Consider the following 25,942-nt stretch of genomic DNA (forward strand, 5'->3'; position numbering starts at 1 on the left):
GCCTGCACAACCATGGCTTCAGCTGGCTGATGTCCTGTGAGAGCAGAATCTAGCTGCTGTCATACTGCTAAAGGACATAAAACCAAAACATTTCAGAAAACACTCGTGACCATAAAACAGATTCTCTAACTAGCAAAGGGAGACGGCATCATGACTGTAGCTCCTGGACATTTGCTACAATTTGCATAAACATCAGCTTAATCTTTAACAGAAGTAGCTTCTAAGTGGCAAAAAGGGGTATCAACAAAGAAAGTGTGCCACATACTGCTTTCTCTTGTACAGCTGTATTGCTAGGAGCATACAATTACCATTTTAGAACACAAAGCAGGACATCCAACTGAAAAAAAAAATTTTTTTCAAAAAAAACCCACCCAAAACCAAAACCCCAACCCTCAAAAAAGAGGCTATAAAGAGGACTTCTGTATTAAACAAATACCTCAGGAGAGTTTCTACACGGATAGAATTTCACTGAAGTTTTACCCTATTACTCTATTTAAAACTTGGAGCTTTTTGGGAATCTGGAAACATGCATGTTCCAAATTCAGAGGACTAAAACACTCTACACTGTGCACAAGGCTACAGTCCAAACGACAGTTCCTGAAGTCATCAAAGACAAATTTAAAAAAAAAAAAAAAATTGTCCTAGGGGAATTTGTTCTAACACTGTAAAAGCACTGAAGCCTGATAACAGTGCCCTCTACTGTCTTCAAAAACAGTATTTTCTGAAATCAACAGAAAGCTCATCAGTACTGTTACCAGAAAAATTCTGCAGTGTTTGATTTTAATTGTTTAATTTGAAGTTTAATGTTTTAAATCTGTCTCTGCTGACAGAAAGACAGCTGTGTAGCTGTAGGCCAGGTTGTGTGAAGTTAAGTCAAGAGAGATTGCCCATATATTTTGCAAAACTCTACTACAATTATGAAATTGGGCTGTACATGAACAGCAAGGACAGTCAATCATGTCTCATTAAAAGAAATGCTAAGAACTGAAAAAAGTAGCAGTTAAAAACAGTCACCAAAATTTTTTATTACACAATGAAAGAATGTCAGAATAGGCAACCTTAAGTTAGCCTAAATATAAGCTATAAATCTTAAACTTCACAGTATCTTTTACAAGTATATTTAAATAATTAATATGCCAATGCACCTAAAGTATATTTGAGAAGAATTTTACTGGAAAAGGTCTCCAAACTTTATGAGTACAAAATCACTCTCTCTTATAGTATACAAGTGGAATGAGTATCAACCTGCACCAAAAACTGTGCCACTGCATTACTAACTCAGCACTGAGCTGAACAAAAATATCCTGACAATCTGCAGAATTTACCATCTCAGGCCTGACACTGTGTCAATGTAACAGCAGATAGACTTTCATATAGAGCAAGCTTATGACACCGTACAACACACCATGCTGATATTAAAAAAACCACACAACGAACAAAAAGATAGCTTACTCTTAAAAATCCATTTCAATTTCTCTCCTTAAAACAGAGATATTGGATATAATAGAGAAAACATAATAGCAGGGATCATTTTAAAAACAGACATTACTGTTCTGTCAATTCTACCTCTTCTGCAGAAGAGGCTCCTGAATTTTTCACACAGGTAGGTGCAGCTCCCACCATGGATATCTAGATGCATATTGTAGCCATGCAGTCCATATTCTGGATCCACATCATCCAATACAGGTTCACTAGGTGGAGGGTCATATTGACTTAAAAAAAAACCAACAACAGAATTAAGCAAGTGGGAATTACTTAATAGAAAGAGATATGCTAAATAGCCTTACACTGAGACTATCATCTTAGGAGAGGTTGTAAGAAGGGGAAAAAAATTATTAGAAGATACAACTTCTCTTCTTTACTAATGTTTTTGAAAATCAAACATCTCTAGTTCATCATATTTCTTTTCAGCTGTCTAATACCTCTAATCAGCTAGCCAGCCTAGCCAAACGCAGAGAATATGGCAGTCAACTTTAAAAGGTACATCTGTTAAACTCAAAAATATGGACTTGTTTACACATACACGCATATACATACAAAAAAATAAATCTAAAAGCCAACTAGCTATGGACTTATCTGGAATAACAGTTAATGAATAATTGTGTCTGTGTTTAACGTAGAAGATAAACTACCGCACACAAATGAGCATAAGAGCCCAAACACCTGAGGCAACTGAGCAGCTTCTACATAGCATCCTATTTGGTAGCAAGAGAGACAGTGTTAAGCTTCACCTTCTGTGTGAAAAGAGCTATACTGAGTTATAGAAGGCACATAAGACTAGCAGTAGATACAACAGTATCTGAGCAGAAAGCTGAGGAGGTAAGCTGGAGGGAAAATAAATCCCCAGAATCATCCTCTAAAGCTAAAAAACTCTCTTTTAAAACAATTTACAGTGTATAAACAGATATTATATTATACACCGCAATATACACAGATACTTCACAGGAAATTCACCTAGTTTTTCAATAGGACTGAAAGATAAATGCAGGCACCTTAACAGTTGACTAGAATTTTTCTCTCCCCTCTTACACAGCTGAAGATTAGTTTCCTACTGCCTCAAATGTCTCCCTCTTTTCTAGGTCTTTCAGATAGGAAGAAGGAATTAAAAAGTACTTGTGAAAAGGAAGAACATATGGGCACTATACTTTGAACTTGCTCAATACATCAAGCACTAGTACACTTGTGACTAAATTGTCTCCTTAATATCATAACAATGGCAACATTTTAGTATGAAAATACTTCTACAACTTTGTATAAAGTTACTATTGTTTGTATTAAACAAAAATAATTACTGCCTAAATATAAACTTCTAACCAGAAGCCAATTTTAACTGTAAAACTCACAGACTTTATTCAAAAGGTTACCTTTATTAACCACAAAGGAGAAACCAACACTTACACAGTAGCAGAACCCAAAGTGCTTCTCTCAAGAAGTTGATGATAATGAAGACTCACCAGAACAAAAGCAATTTCATTTTTGTCCTGAAAATTTAATTAAAGTAGATGTGTTTTCATCTAGAATATTTTTTCCCCACAAGGTCTTCCTGAGCGTTAAAATTCATAGACAAATGCTGCTGCTTATTACTCTGGCAGTTACCGTAATAATGTTAATAATGGTTTACTTTAACACTTAAGACTCCTATAACTGCCACTGTCTTTTCACAAGAGTACAGAATGTTTGTAAAAGATCACGGCATCTCTATATTATGGGGAAAGGGAAAGGAAAATAGTTATGCCAGGGCAAAAGTTATCCGCCGCAATCCATGCTTCTCTAGCTTCTACCTACCACTTTAAAATGGACATCTACAAAGGGTCAGCTTACTCCCAGCAACTAAACACCTAAACAGCAAGCTTATGCTCATATTTAAGGAACTACCAGGAAAGAGGACTAACATCAGTGAGGAATACAGAGCTATTCAAAAGAAACACTCAATTTCAAAGTAAAACGCCAGATGTCTTCACCAGATCACGTACTGATAAGCCACTCTTTCTATAGGCCTATATAGCTCAAAGAAAATTTCAGAGCTCAGTGTGAGAATTAGACAGAGGTAACGGTATCTATTTACTTCAAGAAGACAAACTGCTAGGATTTGAGCTCCTCACCCCCCCAAGAAAAATGCATTTAAGTCCTACATTTGCAAACATGTAAGTCAACAGCAACATTACTCACTGCCAGCAGTTTAGTACTGTCCTTAAAAGCGGGCAACTATTGTTTTCATCTCTCTGGGTTACCAAACAAAGTTGTAACCTCTACTTGATTTTTTATATTTTTCTTTTAGCTACGCCTGTACTTTTGTAGTGCAAAATTACAGCTATAAAAAATACAATGACAAAAATTTACGAAACACATACAGTCTTTCTCTATTCAAATACCAGAAGGCCCACATAATCTGTCCTTGGTTGTCAAAACTACTAGCATCAACAATTTCTGTTACACAGCTGAGCTATGTGTGAAAAAACAAGATGTGTAGCATCTGCAATATTACACCCATCTACAGATAACTGCCTAACATTACTCTGCCCACAGAGATGATAAGAACAGCTGTTCAGAAAAAATTAAGCAGGAAAAATACAGTAGACTGAGGCACACTATGCTTCAAAACTCTGTGAAATGTAGTTACAATTGAACCATTTCCAGGTGCTGAAAGAGTTTGAACCATTTCCAGGTGCTGAAAGAGTTTTCCTTCCAAGCATGGTAAGGGGTAATGTGCTAGCAAGACCAGATACACCAACACTGGAACACCAATCTACTGAACTTCTGAAGATAAAAATGAAATGGCTACTCACTTATTGGAGCTTTTCATAGACTGAGACAACCCATAATAGGCTCATGTAGGTCAGCCAGTCTCAAGATTTCTAGAAAATGGACCCTTTTAAGTAAAGGGTGAAACATATATCCCTTCTGTCGTTTAAACAATTCTGGTGATTGTGCACATTGAGGTAGCCAAAGTTTCCAGCTGAAAATGAGACGCAGCTTAGAGCAACTGTTCCCAGAGTCCCTGAGGGAAGTCCCTTGCCAGTGCCAAACAATGTAGGTCTATGTCATTAACATAGCTGGGGGAGGAAGAAAGGGCTGCCACCTCTGAATTCAGCCCAAAAGCAGAACATCTGAAGTAGACTTCTGCTCTAAAGGAATCTAGATCCTTGTACTTCAATACACACTGCGACCTTGGTGTCTGTCTGAAGTTGCATATGGTTAGGTGCTCTGGAAGCCTATTTCCAGTGTTCCACACTGCTCTTGAAAGACATTCATCACTACACACAGCATACAGAAGCTAGCCACTTCACTTAGACACTTAATACCAAGAACTGAATATCCCTGAAAGCGCCCCATTTACAGCATTCCTACAGCTGCAGCAGGATATGACTATCTAGTGATGTAAATTAAAGGAAACTACTAGCAAAGTTGCCTTGTGGGAATTCATCACTTCCAGCAATGGCGACCGGGCAAGGCATGAGTTGGGGGAAGAAGCACACCTCTCCTCAAACTGTTCTATTTAAAACGTCTTTAGGATATCAAACTTTGGCATGTGAAGACTGTAAAATAAATACAGCAGAACAAACAAAAAAGATCAGTACGGTATCTGTCACATAACTGTTCTTTTAAGTGGATTTTTTGAAAATTACAGACACTCCTGCCACAGCTCTTTAGAATATAATCATTCATCAACTAGCTGTCCCCACCTGGATTTTTCTGTTGTTAAGGTGAACAAGTTCTTTCAAAATCCAAAGACTAAATTAAGATGAAAAAAAAATCCCCAAAGCCCCAAACACTCCAAAAACTCCAAACTACAAGGCAAAAGAATCTGATTCTTCAAGTCATACTAAAGTACTGAAAGAAAATGTTATCTTACCTTCCAGACTCCTACTAGGAGTCCTGGATTCAGGCTGAAGAGCTGGACAAGTTTATCAGCACCAATTGCTACACTACTTTCAGTCAGGTTAGCAAGATGGTACTCAGCAATGAAGGAACGTCGACGAGGTCTTTGAAAAGAACATACGAAATACAGCAACAAGACTATGTCTCCTTATTTTTGTGAAAGTTCAGCCTAATTTCATCTTTAACTCTTTAGTCTGACCAACAACACATGATGAAAACTGCTTTGAAAGCATTCAGCACAGCACACACAGTCATAAACTTTACTTCCAAATACGGCATACTAGCAGGATCTCAACACCTAGCAAGAAAAGAAACAAAAGCCACCATAGAGTGGCTTGATATACCACTTAAAAGAAAAAATGAAATGCTTGCCCAATATTTCCAAATAGCCATAGAATTACTTTATAATTTGCTTTTAATACTATGTTGGTACTAGATTGAATCACTGAACATTTTTCAGTATGAAGCAAGCTATTAAGAAGGTAAATTCTTCCTCCACAGAAGCAAAATTCCAAGGAAAGGATCAAACTGTACATATAATAAATTAAAACCAGAAAGCTTCCTCTAACAGAAGCTTTCAGAAAATATTTCTAGATTTTGCCTGTAATTAAAACAATTTAGCTACATAATACCCTTTAACAAAAAGTGCATAGTTCACAGGTATTCTTACTGGCTAACGATGCATAAAGAAGAGCAGAAAGCAGCGTCTGCGTTACCTTTTCAGAATGGAGAAATAATGCTTTCTAAAACCCTTTGCAGACTTTAAGCTCTTACTGTATTCAAAACTGTTCCTAGATACCCCAAAAGTATCACAGTAGTATCACCTACCATTATACACATCATATACAAGACAGCAACTGATGCATTACCTTGAACTGTAAGATTTGGGGCAGGGATGGGACATCAACCCTTTCCATCTTTAAGTAAATCAAGCTGGTATAAACAAAGGGACTTTCCCAAAGTCCCTCCACTAGCTCCTTATAGTCTTAACATTCTGGTATTAGTGAAATCATTACATTCATGTGTATTCACAAGCTCTAACAACTAACAGTTTGTGAAACAAATACACTAACTGCCTGCAAGTTTTCTTTTACTATTTTCTATATATGAATCATCATCTTGGTAAAACAACTACATTTCCCACGTAATTTAACTGCAAGATTTGTTCAGCTGACTTTACACAAAAGGCTTCTCTTGATTTCGGTTTTGGTTTGTTGGGGTTTTTTTAGGCAAATAATTCGCTTCTGCTTGAGGAACCACCATTTTGTAAGTGAAAAACAATTCTCTCTTTTCAGAGCTCTGCTGCAAGGGGTTTTGTGTAAGAAGCATGTAGGTGATACTGCATATACTAAAATGACTCATAGGACACAGGCATATGGAAAATCCCTTGACAGCAACAAAATACATACACACCTCAAACACACACTTCTAAATTAAACATCCTTTATCAGAATATAATGCCAGAAAAATATTGTATGTACTTAATTTACAGAACAACAGCTATCACACATTGTGCTGTGGACTAGTTTTTTTTTTTATATGCACATACTTATATTGTACACACAGTCACAAGTTCCCTAAATTCACATACACACCTATCAGACAGGAAAAAATAAACATTAGTAACATAGATTATTCAATTGCAGCCATCTAAACATTAACTGTTCCAACCTAAATGTCTCACATTAAATTGTGCTAGATTTACATGTTTGTTTTGTTTATTTGTATCTATGCCTCAGATTCAACTTTCCAAAGCAGGACCTATCAGTCTGTGTCTTGCATGCTAGAAGTGACATTAACTTATGAATTAACATCATAGCTTGCTGGATTATAACTATTTCTTGCTAAAAAATTCTACCAATGAAGAGAAGGACATATACTTTGGAAGAAACGCTACAGAGAGGCTTTCTAAGAAAGGAGAAACTTGTTAAGTCAAACCAAGGTTAGATAGCTCCTACAGCCACATAATCAACCAGTTGCACCAAAAAAACCTCAAAAATCCTCTGTAAAAAAACTCACCCATTCTTCCTGGGAGCTCTGCTTTGGTCAGGAAGCAATGGCATAAGTCCGAATAGTTTTAGGGTTGACAGGATGTCTAAGCATGGCCAATTTGTACCATACCAAAGTATAGCAACAGATGTGTCTTTAAATGATAGGTCTGCCTTCTCCATTACATGTTCCTTTCCATTTTTGTCCTTTAGAACAATTATCCAACTCAAGCCAGAAGCTCTGTTATTTAGAAATTGAGAGGGGAGAGAAATGTTTAAAAAAAATTCTCCAAGTGACAAAACTTATATGCTTCCAACAGAATTTTTAAATTTCTACTAACTGCTATTTATGTTTCTCAGGCTAGGTCATTATAAACTATCATTGTTTCTTCTCATTATGATACACATTTCCATATCCCTCCCAGCATTTCCAAAGCTGTTCATACTCTGTACATTGTTCTCAAGTAAACATAATCTGTGACAAGGTATTTCTTACTTTATAGCTTCTTTGGCTTTACATGGAACACCTGTATAAGAATCTACAGGTTTAACAAGTTGCATTACTCTAGTTTTGACAGCAGCTATTTGTTTGAAGATGTATTCTTTCTTCCAGTACCCAGGTTTTCTATCATGTAGAACAGTACAGCCCAATGAAACAGTTTCTGTCTGTTCAGACTTCATTTCCCGAATTGTCCTTTTTGGTTGAAAACAACTTGAATAGATTTTCAGCCAGATTCCACTGAAAATAAATTTAAAGAGGAAAATTGTATAAATTGCAAGAATAGTTACTTAACTATATGCATGTTAATATTAATTATATTAAATATAAATATTTATTATAAATAAATATTAATTATATGCATGTCTCAGCTACCTGAGCATGTTAGCAGAAAAATAAAAAGTCCCAGATTATCTGCAAACTGGGCTCGATCTAAATCTAAGTTTATAGAAGACCAGAAATTATAGCCACCTAGGTACTAGTCCAAAAAATGCTGAGGTGCAGTTGTGCACTTTCCCCATTTTGACCTTCCAACAAGTCATATGAGGTCAGTTTCCCTGGTGCAAACATGAAGGCTCAGGAACCAACAGATGCTAGATGCCAGCATTTCTCATGGGCTTACTAGGTTATCTCAAAGAATATGGAATCTCTGAACACATTTCTTGTTCTGGATTATACATACCAAATGAGATCCACTTAATGACTTCCTGCTTTACTACAGGAGGGGGAAAAAGTTATTCAGTCAGTTTTTACAATAGGTTGATAAGCATCTCAATTACATATACACAAAATGTCCGACTAGTGCTCCAAAAAGTAAGATATTGGGAACTTCCCACCGTTTTACACCTCTCAACAGCAGCCTAGAGTATGCACTTTTCAAAAAGCCCTCCTTCCCCATATGGTACTACTTCCTTCACAGACACTCACTGAAGCAGATTAAAACACAACAAAACAAAACAGTAGATATCCGAGAGAAAGCTATCGTGAGGAAACAAAGAAAAGGTAAGTCTTGCCTGTCTTCCTGAAAATACAGGATCCAGGTTGAAGCTCTGAGACAGCACAGCCATACTCAGTGACTTAAGTGAAAACTGCTTAAGGCTAAGCAGTGAGTTTTGAAAATTCCACCCCAAAGCAATGATGCATTCTCCTCACACTAAATCAGCTAGTGGAAAGTTCTTTAATACCTCTTACTCAACAGAGGCAAACTGGACTCCAAGTTTCTCACACAGATGCAGCTCAAAGCAGGGTGGAGGACAATTACCTATGTTTAGTGGTAGTACCACTGCCATATCAATCTCTTCTGCACTCTCTTTTGAAGAGCTTGAAGAAGACATGTCTTTTTGAAGACAAAGAAACACACAACAGGAATGATGGGTTCAACCCTTTCCTGTTAGGAAAAATATGAGGTCACCTTTCTGCCTCCCACACTCCAGTACCTCTAGGACAGTTCACGGAATACTGAGTACAAGAGGTTACAAGAATTCAAACAACAATCTGTAAATAAAGGTTTCCGGTATGTTTACCAATTTTAAAGTGCTAACCACATAGTCTACGTAACTGCGCTGAAGAAAATTAATAGCAACAGAAACAAATTCTCAAGAGAAATTCTCTACCATTTATCAACAAGATTACCTTTACCAGTCCTCACTCATCTCCAGGCAAACTTACGCTAACATGCTTTGTAATGCATTTTTCTCCCCCTTAAAGCATTAAAGCATTCAAGGACTGAATCCATCCCACACTGCCTCCTAGCCATGAAAAATACTCTTACTTCATCAGCTGCTGAGAATAAATCCCCACATATTGAGAGCCAAGCTCTTTGTTATGATAGAAACATACTCAGGAATTCTGCAAAAACCTTCCAGCCTGCTGCTCTGCAGATATATGTACAATCTCCCACTGATATTTTCTGAGTCAAAGCTGTTTAAAAACACACAGACCCATATGCCTCTATGACTAGTAAAGGGGGATTCATAGTCAACATGAGCTTCTGACTTTCCTTTCACCAAAATTGAGGGGGGGGGGGGGGGGGGGGGAACATGAAGAACAATCCCACAAGTAAAACAAAGACTTACGACACTTCAATTTTGAGACCAGAAAAGACAACCCAGTTATCAGATAGTATAGAACATTTCTGATGGAGGGAAGAATTTCTCATTTAACTCCAAAGCAGCTAAGAATTGCAGGATGATAAAAGCAGAGATGTCCTTGATACACCATCTTTAGGGGAAACTGAGTTGCGCATCATCCAACTGGTCCTATTCAGCCTAAAAAGTCCAGTAAGATGTCCTCCTATAACCCTCTCCTGTTAACTAGAAATCCCTTCCCAAGACAGACATCCTTTCTTTCAAGGGCAGGTACTCAGTCTCTGGCTGCAAGACGCTGAAAAGACAGGGGTTAGTAGTAGGCATTTCCTGCATGTTGAAGGTACAGTCTCAGGCAATGCAAGCTGAATGAAGACAGACTTGCCACCAATACCCACCACCCTTTTCCTCATTCTGTTACATATTGCTTCTTCCTCTCCCGAAACAACATTAGGCAACCAGATGAGAAATCAGTTCCAGAAGCTCAAAAATTCAGTCAGGGCAGGGAGGCAGAGGAGAAAAACTAGGGTGACTTGGAATAACAAATATTTAGGGAGGTATCACTGCCCCCTCACCCTAAACTTTCAAAAAATTCAGGGCAGACAAATCAAAAAGGCATCCAACAGGGAACCATTTGCCCCTTCCATAGAATATGCGCCATTCATGCTTCAAAGCGTTAAGTATAATGTTAATCTCAAGGCCTATTAGATGTTGTTACAAGAAGCCAACCCAAGCTTTTACTGCTAACTCAAATGCCAGAATCACACAAGCACCACTGTCAATCATCACTTCACCACAACAGCAAAAACATCTGGGCCAGGCAAAAAGATCTTCCCCTGTGTTCTGGCTTCTCATTTCCTCCTATACAGGCATTTTCTGCTGGTGATCAAATACTCACGCTTTCAGACAGACCACCTATGCGAGCTTCCCCTACTGCATGACAGGAAGGCTGGAATAATACCACACACTGGGGCAAGGAGGGTGCAGAAAGGTGGGTCAGAAAAATTTCCCTGCCTTCAACAGTTACGTTGAAGACATCAGTGCCAAGGAATTGCTAAAGTGCAGACATTCTGTGAAGAGTCCAAAAACAAAGCACTGCATTAGACAGCACAGATATATCACAATGAAAGGCTGATGGCCCTGTTGCATCAAGGATAGCATCCTGTAAATCCAGAACAACAGAAATATCCCCAAAAAGACACTCTGCCTAACAAACAAAGATCAGATTTGCCAGAGATACGCAGGGACTTCAGTTAAAACGTCTATTAATTCACTGCAAGATTCAGAGTCTCGAAAAGGTCCATGGAAATCCAGAAGGGAGCACTGACCTAGTCCCACTGAACCAGTCAATCTCCTAGATAAGGGAAAGTATCTCTTCTTCAAATCCCATTTGTGCACATACAGTAATCTCTGCTGAGATTAGAAAATGAAAACAGACATTGTTGAGACTGGGACAGACAAACCAGCTTCCCTTGAACAGCCACAATTTTATCCTACATTACTATCCTTAAGTGGAAAACACATATTAAGATATATAATTTGTGTCAACTACACAGTTTTTATTTACATGCACTTGCTAACAGCCTCAAAAACTAAAATTTTCTTTGTGGCCTTCCCTTTAAATTCATCAGTTCTAAAGGTGTCAATGCCAGTGTTAATTGATTCAGTGTACAAGCTCTGTCAAATAAATAAGAAATGGATGAATACCAGATGCAGCTACTTCCTACATAGGAAGACATTTTCTCATTTAAACAACACTAATGCAGTAGAATCCTAGGATAAAAGGGTACACAGACATCCTAGTTATTGCATACCAGCCAAGGTCTCTCCTCTTGATCCTTCCACAAAATTGTCATGATACTGGTAGGAGCAATTTGTGAACTCTGTATAAGCAATCACTTATAAAAAAACACATCAGTATTTATCTTTGCCCCTTTTGTTTCCATTTAGAAGCCACCAAAATCCGACAGAAAGAGCAGCAAATAAAACCCATTATTAAACCCCTTGACTAAATCAAGCGCTCTGCAAAAACCTGATGAAAGAGCTAAGCAAGCAGGACTTCAAAATTATGAAAGCTATGACAATTCTACAAAGCTATCAGCTACACACCACTAAGGATTGCCCAAACCAAAAAAGCTTGTGCAGGTGCATGTGAATACAAACTAATATATGCAAATTTTACAACAAAATAAATGCTAATAGCAACATTTCAAAACACACTATTGAGTTTTCACCTTGTAACCCCCATTAAACTTAACAGGGCTTGCACAGTTAGAATTCCATACAACACATCGCACTGTGAGCTATGCAGTACGCTTCCAACACAGTAACTGCCAGTAGGTGCATGCATCACTGCTCTGGCATCAGTGAAACTAAATTAGAAAGACTCATAACTCAGGTACACTGAACTGCTGCATGATTAAGACTAGTGCCCGTGCTTTCCTCTTCCTTACTTGTCATTGGCTAGATGATAGAAGTGCTTATTCACACAACCAACAGACAACAGGGACACAGCATCCAAATAGGAAAATATCTTCGTCAGCATTTCTGATGGCATGCTGGAAAACAAGAGAAAGAAATACTGTTAGACTTGCCTGAAAACTCCAGAAATGACAATGGCAAAGAATTTTTATTCCAAACCAGAGCAAAACAAAACTTTTCTCAGCTTGTAAATATGCAGTTTGGTTTCTGATTTGTGTCTCCATTAGAAGACATTAATTAAAGCAATTCACACCAAGCTATTCAAGTAGCACAGCACAATTACATGAAAAGTTACAGATTTGCATTTTCATTAAACTTTGTTAACTTTAACCCAGTTTGACATGAAACTACCTCATTCAACTTCAGTTTCTCACTGCTAGTACCATGACTAACTTTTAGTTCATAACCACCAGCATTCGCCAAAACCATGTATAGTCACTCTCCTGAGTGTAGTGTCAGGTCTCAGGATGCACCAGGACAGAAATGTCCTGGCAAAACATTGAGATCACACCCTACCTCATCAAAATCTTCAAACTATGTGTGTTTAGGGGTGTCATATGGTTTTCATTTACATCAACAGAAAGATGTAGTGAATTTCAAAATAAGGGCTAAGTGGCATCTTGAGAACATTAATGTTTCTGTGCATCTGTAAGGCTGCCTGAAATACAGGTGCTAGCCTAAGTACAACAAGCACAACATAACCTGGAGATAGGCCACCGTGATTTTTGTATTAACAGCCAGAAACCTCATACCCTTCCAGTAGGATCTGGTAAGTGCACAGAAATTAAAAAACATGCTTTTTATACACTAACATGTTGGAGCATGAGAGTATGGTAACATCAAAATCACCACTGAAAATATAAGGTGCTGTGAAAGTCAATACCTCAACTGTGCCTCTTGTCCATTTACTACTGTGTCATTTACAACACTTGCTGATTTACAATACTTTATTCCAGAAGCATATAGCTTTCAAGCTATATTGTTACAATGCCAGCACTCCCAGGTTTGTATTAAAATGCAGAAATTTAGTTGCACTAACATAGAAGCAACCATGCAAAAACTTGTATGGTTATTATGTAAAATAACTGAAACACGGTAAGCCCGAAGCAGTTAGTACATTTATTCCAGCAAGAATTTGGAAATTATCCCTTTATAATCTGCATATTAGCTAAAATTATATGCTTGATTCAGAATTCTCAACAGACCATATTCATTTTCCTTGAATGAAGCTGAAAGGACTTGTTTTTTCTTTTTTCTCTTGTCTTTCACAATAAACTAACAGTATTAGGTATTGAACTGGCCATCCAATGGAGAACAGAGAAACGATTACACAGGAAGCCACAAAATGTTGAAAACAAAGAAAATAAGTTAATCTTTCATGTAACATATTCTTAGATTTTTTTGTAGAAGCATTAACTAATTTTCAACAAGAAAACAACTCATGATTATATCAAAAGTACCCTTTCACTGCCAAATGGAAACATTTACCTCACAGCAAATATGCAGCAGCCACTTTATTCCAACCCCCTCATTCCACTCCACCATCCTAAGCCTCTCTATACAAAGCAACAAGCATGAAGAGAAACATCCAAAGCTTAATTCCAAACTGACTTTTATTGAAGTAATAGAATAAAAATTGTTATTCTCAACCCAGCCCATGATTTGCAAAGCAATTGTTGAAGGCTTCATATGACTTGTAAAACCTACATACTTCATATGAACTTAGGAGAGGAGGCAAGGGAGAACCATGCCAGAAAACATTAGGTCAACACAGAGTCACCAAGTAGGCCAGGAAAGCAAATTTTTCAACTCAGAACATCTGAAATTGAAACCTCCAAGGTACGAACACAGTAATTGTAAGCAGCCAAAAGATGGCTTATAGTCTTCAAGGGGTCTTCCACTCTTATTCCTAAACTAAAGACATACTCACCTCTCAATACACGTATTAGGTCTTGGTTTTATGGAAGGTGTCAAATACAGACTTTTAATTCCAGCATTTACTGTTCCAGAACATTTCCCAGGCCTGGCAGAAAAGCTCCTTGACCTATTTCTAAAAATAAAAAGCTGTTAGGAATCATATCATCACAAAATGAATAAATATGCATATTCGGCACACCGAGACACCATGTCTCAACTGAGCCAAGATTCAAGGAACACATCATATGGTAACTTACTATTATCAGTTCAAAAATTTGAACAATTGTCTCCAAGTTAAAATACCTGACATCAGGAAGTTATCAGATTTAAACTCACAGGTGTCTCTCCTAGAATTAATCTCTTGCAGTAGTCAGAAGGGAATAGTGTTGCATCACCACATCAGCTTGAATCCAACAGAGATCTATTAACATTAGACAGCTGCACCACTGCAGCCACCATAATCAAGCTCCAGATCGGCCCCTGCAGTAAGTCAAACTCACTGACTAATCTCCTGTTTTGTAGCATCACTCCAGAGACATTTTTGATCCATCCGACTTTGCTAAGCTATTAAAAGATATCAAATAAAACAATACCTTGAAACTTCCTCAAAACTGACAAGGCTCAAAAAGAATTCCCTTAACTACACAACAGCATCATATTTGAAACAAATGTATAGTCTCATTTCAGATTTTCCCCTGCTAAATTTACTCATAAATCCACAAGTGTTAGTTCAACAGGCAAGATGGGCATCAATGTTTTTATTGCTCATTAACACATAACAATTTGGACCAAAATTACTTTTACTGAAGAAAGCAACTTTGCATATTTCTAACACAAAATCTTGCAATCCAACTGGCCACATTTTCCAAGTTTTCTGATAGTAAGAACTTTGTAAGATGTAATTACAAATACTATCATTAAACCACATAGAAATATTCACATGGAGTTTCAGTCTTAATCAAATCCTTATACTTCACATCCACTGATACCACCAAACAGGCAGAGCTCCCCATATACTCTATTAGTGAGAGTTTGTATTGCCAGCTGACTTTCCAACACCTGGCCAATCCAACTCTGGGTTTCTAATCAACCAACCAACCCTGCTGAGGGAAAAAAAATAATAATATGATATTTAAGTACACGGGTACCATGCACATTTAACACACACTGCTCTTGATTTAACATTGATTTATACTCAAAAATAAAAATCAGAAGAAAATAACAACTCTGCCATACATTATCAACTGTGCTATGTAAAAAAAAAAAAAAAAAAAAAATCCCTAAAGTTTTACTGGGAATTGTTATAAACGTAACACAAAAAGACATGCACGTTTCAGCTTGGGTACCAGTCACTGAAAGACTAATAAAATTAACAATCACAAAAAAAGTAACTGTATATCAAATACGTCCTGGAGGTCAAGCAAATGTTTTACTCTTATTAAGAAGCACACTTAGATGATTAGATGAGGCTGTAACAAACTGCATTTTCTAGAAGCTATTAAAGGGATTTAGAGGCACAAATCATATTCAACAGCAGCAGAACTACCACTTCTGTATCTTTCTGGGCACCACGTCCCAGGCTATTCTGTTCTGTACCTATGCTTAAAGCACAAAAAATACCTAGTTTGGCCATACCCTATGGTGTCATGACTACACAGATTCCAGGTACAGGAATAATTCAGATCAGGAACTGGATCCTGGAGTTTTAAAACACACTTCACCTGGTCCAAGCATAACCTGCATTGCCTGTATTCATTCCTTGCTCTCTTTTTTAACTGCTCCTTGCCCTCTTCATCCCGGGAAGGAATTTCTGAAGTGACACGTTGCCTACACACCCCTTGAAAACTTTGACTTAGTATCTATTGTAACCTATATAAGCTTCAATTCAAAAAAAGTACTAAGTTTTTGCATCTTCCAAAACAGAAATATTCTCAAGGTATAAAGAAACAGCAGCAAACCCATTGCATAAACTATTTTTCAGGTATTGTGTGTACTAAGACTTGAAATTAGTATTAACAATATGCTTTTACACCACCTTGACAAACCTTGCCTGGCTGAGTTAAAAATCAATGATGGCATTTACTCCCCTTTTTAGGCTTCTAGTAACAACTGAGATGCTCTTGCTTAGAAACGCAACCTCAAGTGCTATTTCATTAGCTTTCAACTTGCGGGACTGAGTTTTGTACCAGTATTTTCACCTTCATACCCTGTAGCACTCACAACGTGACTACTGTTTTTTTGCTCGTCAGGGAACAAATCAATTTCAAAGAATATAGAGAAAGTTTTAAGTAGTAACAAAACATGTCTACTCCTCCAAAAGTGAAAGCACAGCTGGGGGATAAACAGAAATGACAGTAACGTTTTGAAGTCTGTTTTTCTTTCCCTCTGCTAACAATTCCAAAATCTTTTTAAAAGGTGGGTATTATCCATGCCATTTACAAGCTAAAAAAACAGGGGGAATGAAACAGCTATGAAACTCAAGGTTGTACAAATGTGTTAGCAGGAAGAAAAAAAAAAAATACTTCCTCAATTTTGTTTCCAAGACTGGTGCTTTACATTTTTGGAAACTGAACCTGTACTCTAGGAGCTAAGCTAATCACACCTTCCACAATGAAATCCTCCCATTCATTACAAAGGCCTAACTACCCTGAACATACATATACATTAGCCACTAAGCTAGCTAGTAATTTGTAGACAGGCTACTGCTTATTACACTAGCTCCTCTAAGCTCAAGCACATACCCAAGTTTAAGCCCCACTACCCAGACAGGAAACAGGGCATTTAACCTTCCCCACAGCAGGAAAGGCCCGCTCCCTGTCACAAGGCCTGTCACCGCTACAGGCAACCCCCCGCCACAGGGCCAGGGCCAGGGCCGAGAGCGCCGGGGCCATGAGGGACTGGGCCACTGCTGCGGCAAGGTTACAGCTGGAAAACGGAGCCGTCGGGGCGGGTGGAAGAGGTCTCCCAAAGGAACCTCGGGAGTTAAGGACAAACAATAAACCACCCACCACGGACAGGGCGAGAAAGGCCAGGCAGGCAGCTGCAGGGGGCAGAGCCCAGCTACCCGCCCGACGCCCGCCGTCGGCCTCTCCTCAAGCCGGGCAGGGAGACCATTACCTGGGCTCGGCAGCACGGCCGGGCCGAGGGGCGGCGGCGACAGCAGCAGGGGCAAAACGCCGCCACGGCCCGACCTCGGCGGCGCCAGGGAAAGCCCCGCCGCCGCCCGCCGCCATGGCCGGCCCTACCGCGGGACGGCGGCTTCGTGCCGGGCGGTGGGTACCCGGCCCGGGAAGGGCGGCGCGGGGGAGCCGCCGCCGCCGCCCCCCCCCGCCTTCCTCGTAGCTACGTCGCCGCCCGAGAGAAGAGCAACCTGCCGGGCTCTGTGTTCGCCCCGGGGAAGTTTATTTGTAGGTGAAGGGACAGCGCCTCCCCCGAGAGCTGCCAGCGGGGCGGGCGCGGGGCGGGGCAGGGCAGCCCTCAGGGGGCGAGCACCCCCCGGCCCTGCCCGCCGCCGCGGCGTTGCGCTCCCCAGCAGCCCCGGTGCGGGGCACACGGAAAGCGTTACTACCCGGGGGCACCGCAGCAGCTCCCGCCAGGAGCCCCGTCAGCTTTCCGCCCCTCCTCGCCCCACGGCGAGCTCCGCGCTGGTGCGCCGTCCCCGGGAAGCCGGGGCAGGGTCTTCTCAGGTGTTCTGGCCTCCATTCCCGGAACCGTCACCTGCCTCGCTCTTGCGCACCTGTATGTGCCAGATGAATAAACAGCTTTAAAAAGGGTGACGGGGGCCGCCCACCCCGCCCCGCTCAACGGCCGGCGGGTCCTGCCCCCTGAGGGCGGGCTGCGGCGGCGCTCGGCATGGCGGGCGCTGTAGTGGCCTTTCGGGGAGCCGCTCCTAGCGGCGGGCGCAAGAGGGAGCCCGCCCAAACTACCGCTCCCAGGGCCGGCTGCCGCTCTCCTTCCCTCCGCCGCCAACGTTTCCGCCAGGGCAATGGCGGTCGGCGGGTAAAGGGTAGCGGGGGCCGCTGTCCTGGAGCGCCGGCCGCAGAGCCGCGCTGGGGGCGGGCGGCGGCCCTGACTCTTTCCCGAGGGGTCCCCCGGGAGAGCGGTGGCGAGCGGGACGAACTTTCCGTTTAGCTCGGCTGCCTCCGCCGCGTCTCCGCGAGGGAGCGCGGGCGCCGTGCGGCGGCATGCTGCCCGCCTCCCTGGTGCGGGCGGGGCTGCGGGGCTGCCTGGGCGGGTGGCTGCGGGCTCCCCCCGGCTGGGCGCCGCTGGGGCCGGGGCCCTGCCCCTGCCTGAGGTGGCGGCACCAGGCCCCCCGCAGCGAGCCCGCCCTGCTGCTGCGGGCCGCCCGGCGGAGCATCGGGGCGCAGGCGGGGGGGCTGAGAGCTGAGAAACCCGGCGGTAGCGGCAAACAGGTGTCCGTGCAGAGGGCTCGGAGGGAGGAACCGCTGCTGTCCGCCGCGCAGAGAGGTAAGGCGGGCCGCAGGGGCCCCGCAGCGGGAGCGCCGGGCTGCCCAGAGAGGCCGCCGCGGAGAAAGCTACCGCTGCAGCGGAGATTTTAGAGCCCCGAAACTCAGGAACTGAAAAACCAGCAAGCCCTTTCCCTTGCGCATCGTACCGTTTGCAGCGGTTGATAACGTTTCGTGTATGTATTGCACAAGCTGAACAGAAATTAGGCGGCTCCTTCCTGACAGCTTGTTTAGTGTTTAAGGCACATCAGGGATAAGATGTAGTAGGCTCTCATGTTTCTTTTCAAAAGAAAAACCTGTCACATGCGACCTGCCTTAATCCTGTCAAAACAAGGCTATCTCCAGCAAAACTGTCAAAGCTTAACATGTGGTACTAGTTTCTTCATAGGACGCTAGTCACTTTGGTTGGTCTCATTCACATCGGTTAAAAGTGGCTACTACATCATTAGCCTCAGAAATGCTAAGTGCTTTTGAAAAGGTTTCTGAAAAACACCTTCAACGGATTAAAAGATTGCAGGAAAAATGGTTATTAAAGTTTACTTCACCGAAAGGCACACCTTATCGCTTAAACAGATCAGTAGTCTCTCCAGCTTATCAAAAAATATGTTGTAACAGACAATCTTTCGAGTATATTTTTTTTGGAGTGTATACTGACACTTTTACTAGTGCTTTTGTTCAAAACAGATAAAAACTAATCAGATAAACTGCAGTTACCAATCTCAATAAATAAAACACCTATTTTGGTCTAATAACCCTCATTTTTATTGTTCACTTGATTGAAAATTCATAAAATCAGTTATTTTCAGTCTGTGTGCAATTTATAAGCTTATGCTTTTTATTTTTACTTCTCCCTTTCTCTGTGTAAGGACCGCAGTGATTGTGGGTTTACATGGTAGCTTGAATTACTGCAGTACTAAATACCTCATTAGTTCTTAAAAAAACTAAGTCTCGTACACAAAAAGTAGCAGTAAGTTCTAATCTGGGTCTTGAAAACATCTAGTAGGAAAACAGAAAATAATAAGGCTTAATACAGAGATACAAACATGCCCTGTACAGCATAAGATACATTCCATGTTCTGTCCCTTTTAGTGATGAGGCATTATGGAACCTGTTATTGGATTTTTTTGTTCTGCCAAAATGTTATTTGAGCTGCAGACTTAATAGAAGAGCATCTATTATAAGAAAGCTATGCAAGTCTTGCTGTCCAAGATTGTAACTCCTGTGTTGTTTTCTATTTTAGTGAAAGAAGCCGGAAGAGACTTTACCTATTTCATTGTGGTTCTTGTTGGAATTGGTGTTACAGGTTATTTTTAAAAATCATATTCTTTATCAGAATATGCTTTTCATTAATTCCATCTGGTTTGATTAGTTTTAATTCCTTTTGCTGCTGTTTCTATTACAGGTGGTTTGTTCTATGTGATTTTTAAAGAGCTCTTCTCTTCTTCTAGTCCAAGTAAGATCTACGGAGATGCCTTGGAGAAATGCAGATCTCACCCTGAGGTTGGTTGTGAAACTTAGTCATAAGTTTACGTTTCTTAGTAGTTACTGTCTCTCTTGGAGTCAAAAGTTTCCACAAGGAATCTTACAAACTACGCTACAGGAAAACCCATGTGGTGCTTAGCACGTGAACACCAGCAGATCTGTCTATGCTCTTAGCTGGCCAGAGATAGGTCAGCTCCAAATTGGAGCCTACATTAGGAAGAAGTTAATTCAAGCACTGAGCCTGAATGAATTAGCCTGCTAAAAGCCAAGTTTAGTGAATGTACCACAGCACAACAACTCATGCACATACAGTGTTTGCCCTTCAGAGCATGTGCTTGTGTCCCCATACAGAAAGTCTTGTACCTGAGTATCTACTAAATGTAGTACTTAAGCAGTTCTGTGGGTCAGGGACGCAAGTTGTCCCACTTAAATTTTGTAGATCTAGCCAGCTGCCTTTCCTCACCACAGTTTCTGTTGTGACAGTTCACTAGGGTTCTGTCATTCTGTAAAGCACTGCGTATGTATCCAGGAATTTAAACTCTCCATTTGAAACCCAGTTGGCATTCCTGTGGCTAACAGGAAAAGAGACAAAGAACAGTCATATGATCACACAGTCACATAAGATAGCTAGATGCAAACAAAAATCAATCTAAAACTAGATTCTGAAAACCACTGCTTCGGGCAAAACAAAAAGTACATGGAACAGCTTTCAAACAAGGTTGCCACAGGTGCCACTGAATGTAACCTAAAAATGAAGTAACAAGTTGTCACTAGAATAAAAAATGAAGACTGCTTTGGAACACGTTTGTAGAATTAAAACTCATATCCAGTACTTACACAATGAAAATCACCTTTCCTTTATAACCACCTTTTAAGTTTAAAACTAGGTTAATTTGGTTTGGCTTTATAGATCTGGAAAAAAAGAAAAATTCAATTTCTTAAACTGTAGTGTTTGTTAGATAATGTGAAGGGGGAGTGCGTTTGCATTTTAAGCTTTGAAGCATACTCTCTTGGAGGAGACATGAGCAAATCCTTTATGCTTTTTTTTTTCCTTTTTACACAAAATGTCAGTAAAGTATAAAATAGTAAGAAGAGGGATTAAAATGTCATAATCTCAGAAGACAATCCAAATGGAAGATATTAGTAGGATTTATTTTAGACATTTAATATGTGATGTAAAGAAAAGCACTCAAATACAGAGGAATCTTCCTTACGCTTTTCTTTCATAAGCTTTTCTAGTCTTGACACATCAGACTCAAAAGAGGCATTTTGTTGAAAGAAAATGCATTCACAGCAGGGTCGTGAGCTGATACTGGAATATCTGAATGTGATACCTTCTAACAACTCAAAACTCTTTCTCTTTTAGATAATTGGTGTTTTTGGTGAATCTATTAAAGGCTATGGGGAGGCAACAAGAAGAGGAAGACGACAGCTTGTCAGGTGCCCTTTGGTGTTTGCCCCATACAGATGCTAATTATTGCACAGCAGAAGACATTTTCGGTCACATCATAGGAAGTTAGATCTAGATTAATGAACTGTATGTGATGCAGCCTGTCACTTCTGAGTGAAAATGAAGGCAGGTTTTTGCAGTACCTCTTGTGTGGCACATACCACTAAATACAGTGCACATGCAATATAAAATGCCAATTCTCAGTGCCTCAAAACAAGCAGTGGTTGGCACAGTAAACATAAAAGTGGTCTCTAAAAAATAGAATGAGTGTGAAGAGAGTAGTGCAGAGGCCTGGGCATGCCTCTGGGGAGCAGGCATCTGACTGAAGTTTACAGTCTGAAACTCTCAAATAGAGTAAAATTTTCTTTGAAAAATAGTTCTTTGGGAGTTTTTTGAGGATTTTTTTTATCAGGTCAGAAAGAGCAGCAGGTACTAACTTTCAGGCTTTCAAGAATACAGCTTGCTCTATTTAAAGCTTGGCTGGGTCTGACTGTACAGGTTGCATTCGCTGCAGTGACTATTTTGCCCTGAGCTGGTAGGCAGTATTGACTGCCCATTTCTTGTATTGCCTTTTGGGTACTTGAGGCCACATCTTCACTGCGTTAACAGAACATCTGTTCACCTAAACCTTTCGTGAGTGTGTCTACTTATTATTCTTCTCTTGAGAGAAGCAACAGAACTAATTCCCACAAAATATAATCTTCCCTGCACTATAACCTAATAGGGGCTTTGTCTTTATTGGGTTCTTGGACATGAAATTTTTCAAGGAGGTTTCATACAGAATGGGACACAAGCCCAGATGCGCAACTTGAACCATGAAATCTGAGAATTATTTTTTTTTTTGGAGGAAGTTGATATTTACTGGTAGTAGTTTATCTTTTCACCAGACTCTGTGAAAAAGTATTTAAAGTGGAGCTGCCAAAAGAAGAGGTTCTGCAAAAATATTTTAAGCATCTGTCTGTAAAACAAACTATCTAAATAAGTAAATGTACTATCAGCTTTCCTAGTATTTAATTTCCATAATTTTGAAAGTCTAGTATTTTAAATAAATTTTTGAGCTGAGGACTTTGTAAGATTGTAGAGTTGTGTGTCTGCAGTATAAGGATGACCTTAAATGTCTCAAAAATGTACATTTTCCTGTGTGTGTGTATGAACACCTTGAATGTGAATTTACTGCAGTAAGGCTCTTCATTTATCTTAGTTTTCTGTAACCCATCATGTCACCTTAAATTGTATTGGAAGTTTAATTCATAGTGTGTATCTGGGCATAACTGGTGGAAATAAGAGCTTGGTAGTATGCAGCATTTAGTAATTTCAGTCAGAAACATGAACTGGCACCAGAACTCTAGCTTGACCACTAGTTTCTGGAACTGGTCACCTTGAAAGTGACATGACCTTTCTATTTATTTAATCCTTGAGCATAACCTAACTGCAGTCTAAATATCAGCATTTAGGTTGGAGATCTGCCATCAATGCCAAAGTTACACAACTTCAGTAGAAACAAAATTACTGCCAAAATAGATAAAGTATATAGTAAACTGTTCGCTTTCATATGATTTAATCAACCTGACAATTAAGTCGACAAAACATTCTTCGTGTGTTTTGGCTTGGTAACTTAGTTTAAGTGCCTTAAAAAAAAACCCTGGCATTCTTGGTGATGCGGGCATTCCTTTCTAGATGTCAGGTTCTGAATCTGGCAGTTCTTTAGGATAAATACAAGGAAATTCCAGAATCCTCAGCCATGGGATGGCTATTGAGTTTTGAGGGGAGAACTGGGATGAGGATGTTTAAGCACTTCATCTGTTAATCCTCAACTGCTAATTAGTTTAACTCCACTAGTCCTTCTACAGTCACAGTAAAGCCTGGGAACAGCAGTAGAAGAAGGAACACATAAGGGCTGCACTAGAACACACTTTCTCACAAAAATAGTTAAGCAGCTCCTCTAAATAAGAAGTTTGAATTTGAAGTTTAACTAGCATGTAATATGTATCCTGTCTGGGTGAATTGTGTTTTTATTTCGTTTTGCTGTTTTTAGTCACATTGAATACGTAAAGGATGGACTGAAACACATGCGTTTGAAGTTCTATATTGAGGGCTCTGAATCAGGGAAGCAGGGAACAGTCCATGTGGAAGTCAAAGAGGTATTTACAATTGCTTGATATAGCTGACAAGATTAGTCTTGAATTTAAACTACCGAAGAGAAAAAACCAGCTTGAAATGTTTTCCTTACAGAATCCTGAGAGAGGAAAATTTGAGGTCCGCTACATATTTGTGGATGTTGACACCTATCCTAGAAGAACCATTGTCATAGAAGACAACAGATAGCCAGTGATCAAAGTTGCTGCCTGATCTCATTGAGTATTGGATGATACTGGTGTAGCCAGTCTACACATGAATTGTTTGGTGTTCTCAACTGTATCTTGCAACTTTGGGGGTTGTGTTGCAGGAAGTAGCCTCTCAGGGCCTCTGATAAGGTCTTTCATAATTACAGATACAGTATCTGAAGTTAAGCAAATGAAATGTATTAGAGCCATCACTTTGGGCAAATACTTTCGACACAGGAAAATAATGGCTCATTAAAAATATTTTAATGCTGGATGATACTTCTGCACACCTAAAAACTCAGTCTTCCAAGATGTTATGTTTGGGTGGGAATTTTTTTGTCTTCCTTTGGATTTCCCACTAGCCCTGCAATAAAGAAAGTGGTATTTTAAGTGTAGCCAAACTCACTGTTTTTATTCTGGATGCCTTTGTAGATAAGAAGGTAAAATAAGAATGTATGGTAGTGATGCAAAGGAGATCTAGCCCAAAGGCATGTAAGGATAGGAACTGGGGAGACACACATCCATGACAGATGGCTGAAGAGAAGGACTTCATTATTGTTTTCTTTAAATAAATTAACAGCAATACTGTCTACTCCTGTGAGCAATGCTGCTCTGCAGTGGTGTAGCTGCTCGGCGCTGCCCACAGAATTTGCATTAACTAATCTAAATCTTCTGGGAATCAGATTCATGTAGATTTACCCAAACTCAAAAGCTCAACTCCTGACCAGATTTCTCACCTGGGTTTCTTCCTTAGTGCAACAGGGCAGATAGCAAGCATAAGCCTGTGTATTAATAATAATCAGGCTCAGCCATGCTGATCTGTTGAGCAGCACCAACCAAAAAATCTCAAGCTTTAGCTTCTTACACTTAACCATTTTCTTAAAAACCAACTAATGCATTTTTCTGTAGTTACCTATCATATATTATGAGCTTTTTATATTAGTTTACTAGTGAATTATCCCTACTTTAAGCATACACTGATGTTCAGTTATCAAGCCTTAATTATGAGTTCATTTAAAGGTACATTTGGACTGTTCTAAAACTCATACAATATTCCCTCATAAAATGCCACAAATGCCATATGTAAGACCTTTAGTAACATCTTACTGGACTTTCGCCATCCTTTTCTGTATCCCAGTAATCTCATTTGCATAATCGTAACAACTACACATAGTATGTTGTTAGGCCTGGATAACTTTGCTCTGTGTTAACCACTACAACCTTGACTTCAGTCAGATTCTTCCATTGTTTGAAAGTATTTAATGAAGAGGAATCCCACATAACATCCCAGTTCTGTGAGCAGAGGACCCACCAATGTCAATCTGTGTCAAACTGCAAAGCATTACAATAAACCCAGCTTCTACTGCGTAGGCCAAAGGGATTTTTACAAACTTCGAACATCAGTTGCGATTGACCAAAGTGGTATTATATCCATTAATTTCAGCAGTGATATAAATTTGTCTGCTCGCTTTCATCCCTGAATGGAGGCTTGTTAAGACTAACAAGGCCACAGTTTTACACATAGTCAAAAGCAATGGAGGTCTGTGTTAGTGGCTCCCTATTGTAAGTATGAGAAATTGTTGTAATACTTGATAGCACCATTAAGTAACTGATCAACTTTTACCTACAGTTACTGACATCATCAATGTCCATCTGAAAAGGTGTCTTTAAATACTGAAAGCAATTGACTCCCATTGTTCATATTGTTTTCTTGAAAGCAGTAGGAAATAACACATTTTGACTTAATGCTTATGACTTTTCCCAATTCCTAGTGTTACACTTGCCAAAACTTTTGTTTCAGAATAACTTTTCAAACCAACCTAATGGATTTTTACCTCAGTAAAATAAAAGAAGAAAGTATCTGAGGCCCTC

At 40.0% G+C, this 25,942-nt stretch overlaps 2 protein-coding genes across 4 annotated transcripts in view; one reads left to right on the forward strand and one right to left on the reverse strand.

Annotated features, from left to right (window-relative positions):
* The window catches only part of FBXO15 (F-box protein 15), a 31,131-nt gene extending 13,042 nt beyond the window's left edge, over positions 1 to 18,089 (reverse strand). Inside the window, exons 1-8 of one of the 3 annotated variants that reach the window (XM_056330771.1) lie at positions 17,466 to 18,088; positions 14,362 to 14,481; positions 12,404 to 12,508; positions 7,864 to 8,106; positions 7,399 to 7,608; positions 5,354 to 5,483; positions 2,899 to 2,981; positions 1,567 to 1,712 (exon numbers count right to left, since the gene is read on the reverse strand). In XM_056330771.1, coding sequence (XP_056186746.1) covers positions 1,567 to 1,712; positions 2,899 to 2,981; positions 5,354 to 5,483; positions 7,399 to 7,608; positions 7,864 to 8,106; positions 12,404 to 12,508; positions 14,362 to 14,481; positions 17,466 to 17,581 — 1,153 coding nt within the window. In that variant the 5' untranslated portion in view covers positions 17,582 to 18,088. The other 2 variants (XM_056330772.1, XM_056330773.1) reach the window with 2 other exon arrangements.
* A 204-nt stretch (positions 18,090 to 18,293) lies between these two features.
* On the forward strand, positions 18,294 to 24,465 carry TIMM21 (translocase of inner mitochondrial membrane 21). The gene is made up of 6 exons (XM_056330774.1): positions 18,294 to 18,815; positions 20,055 to 20,117; positions 20,217 to 20,314; positions 21,663 to 21,736; positions 23,782 to 23,887; positions 23,979 to 24,465. Exons 1-6 carry the CDS (start codon positions 18,533 to 18,535, stop codon positions 24,069 to 24,071), a joined length of 717 nt encoding a protein of 238 aa, XP_056186749.1. The 5' UTR covers positions 18,294 to 18,532; the 3' UTR covers positions 24,072 to 24,465.
* The last annotated feature ends 1,477 nt before the right edge of the window (positions 24,466 to 25,942 follow it).

Source organism: Falco biarmicus, chromosome 3, assembly GCF_023638135.1.
Source record: "Falco biarmicus isolate bFalBia1 chromosome 3, bFalBia1.pri, whole genome shotgun sequence".
Lineage (NCBI taxonomy): Eukaryota > Metazoa > Chordata > Aves > Falconiformes > Falconidae > Falco > Falco biarmicus.

Excerpts from the sequence above, each read along its gene's own strand:
- TIMM21 (XM_056330774.1), top strand. The coding sequence starts at position 18,533 with ATGCTGCCCGCCTCCCTGGTGCGGGCGGGGCTGCGGGGCTGCCTGGGC. Across the intron at positions 18,816-20,054 it reads GCTGTCCGCCGCGCAGAGAG|TGAAAGAAGCCGGAAGAGAC; the intron begins GTAAGGCGGGCC and ends TTTCTATTTTAG. Across the intron at positions 20,118-20,216 it reads TGTTGGAATTGGTGTTACAG|GTGGTTTGTTCTATGTGATT; the intron begins GTTATTTTTAAA and ends TTTCTATTACAG.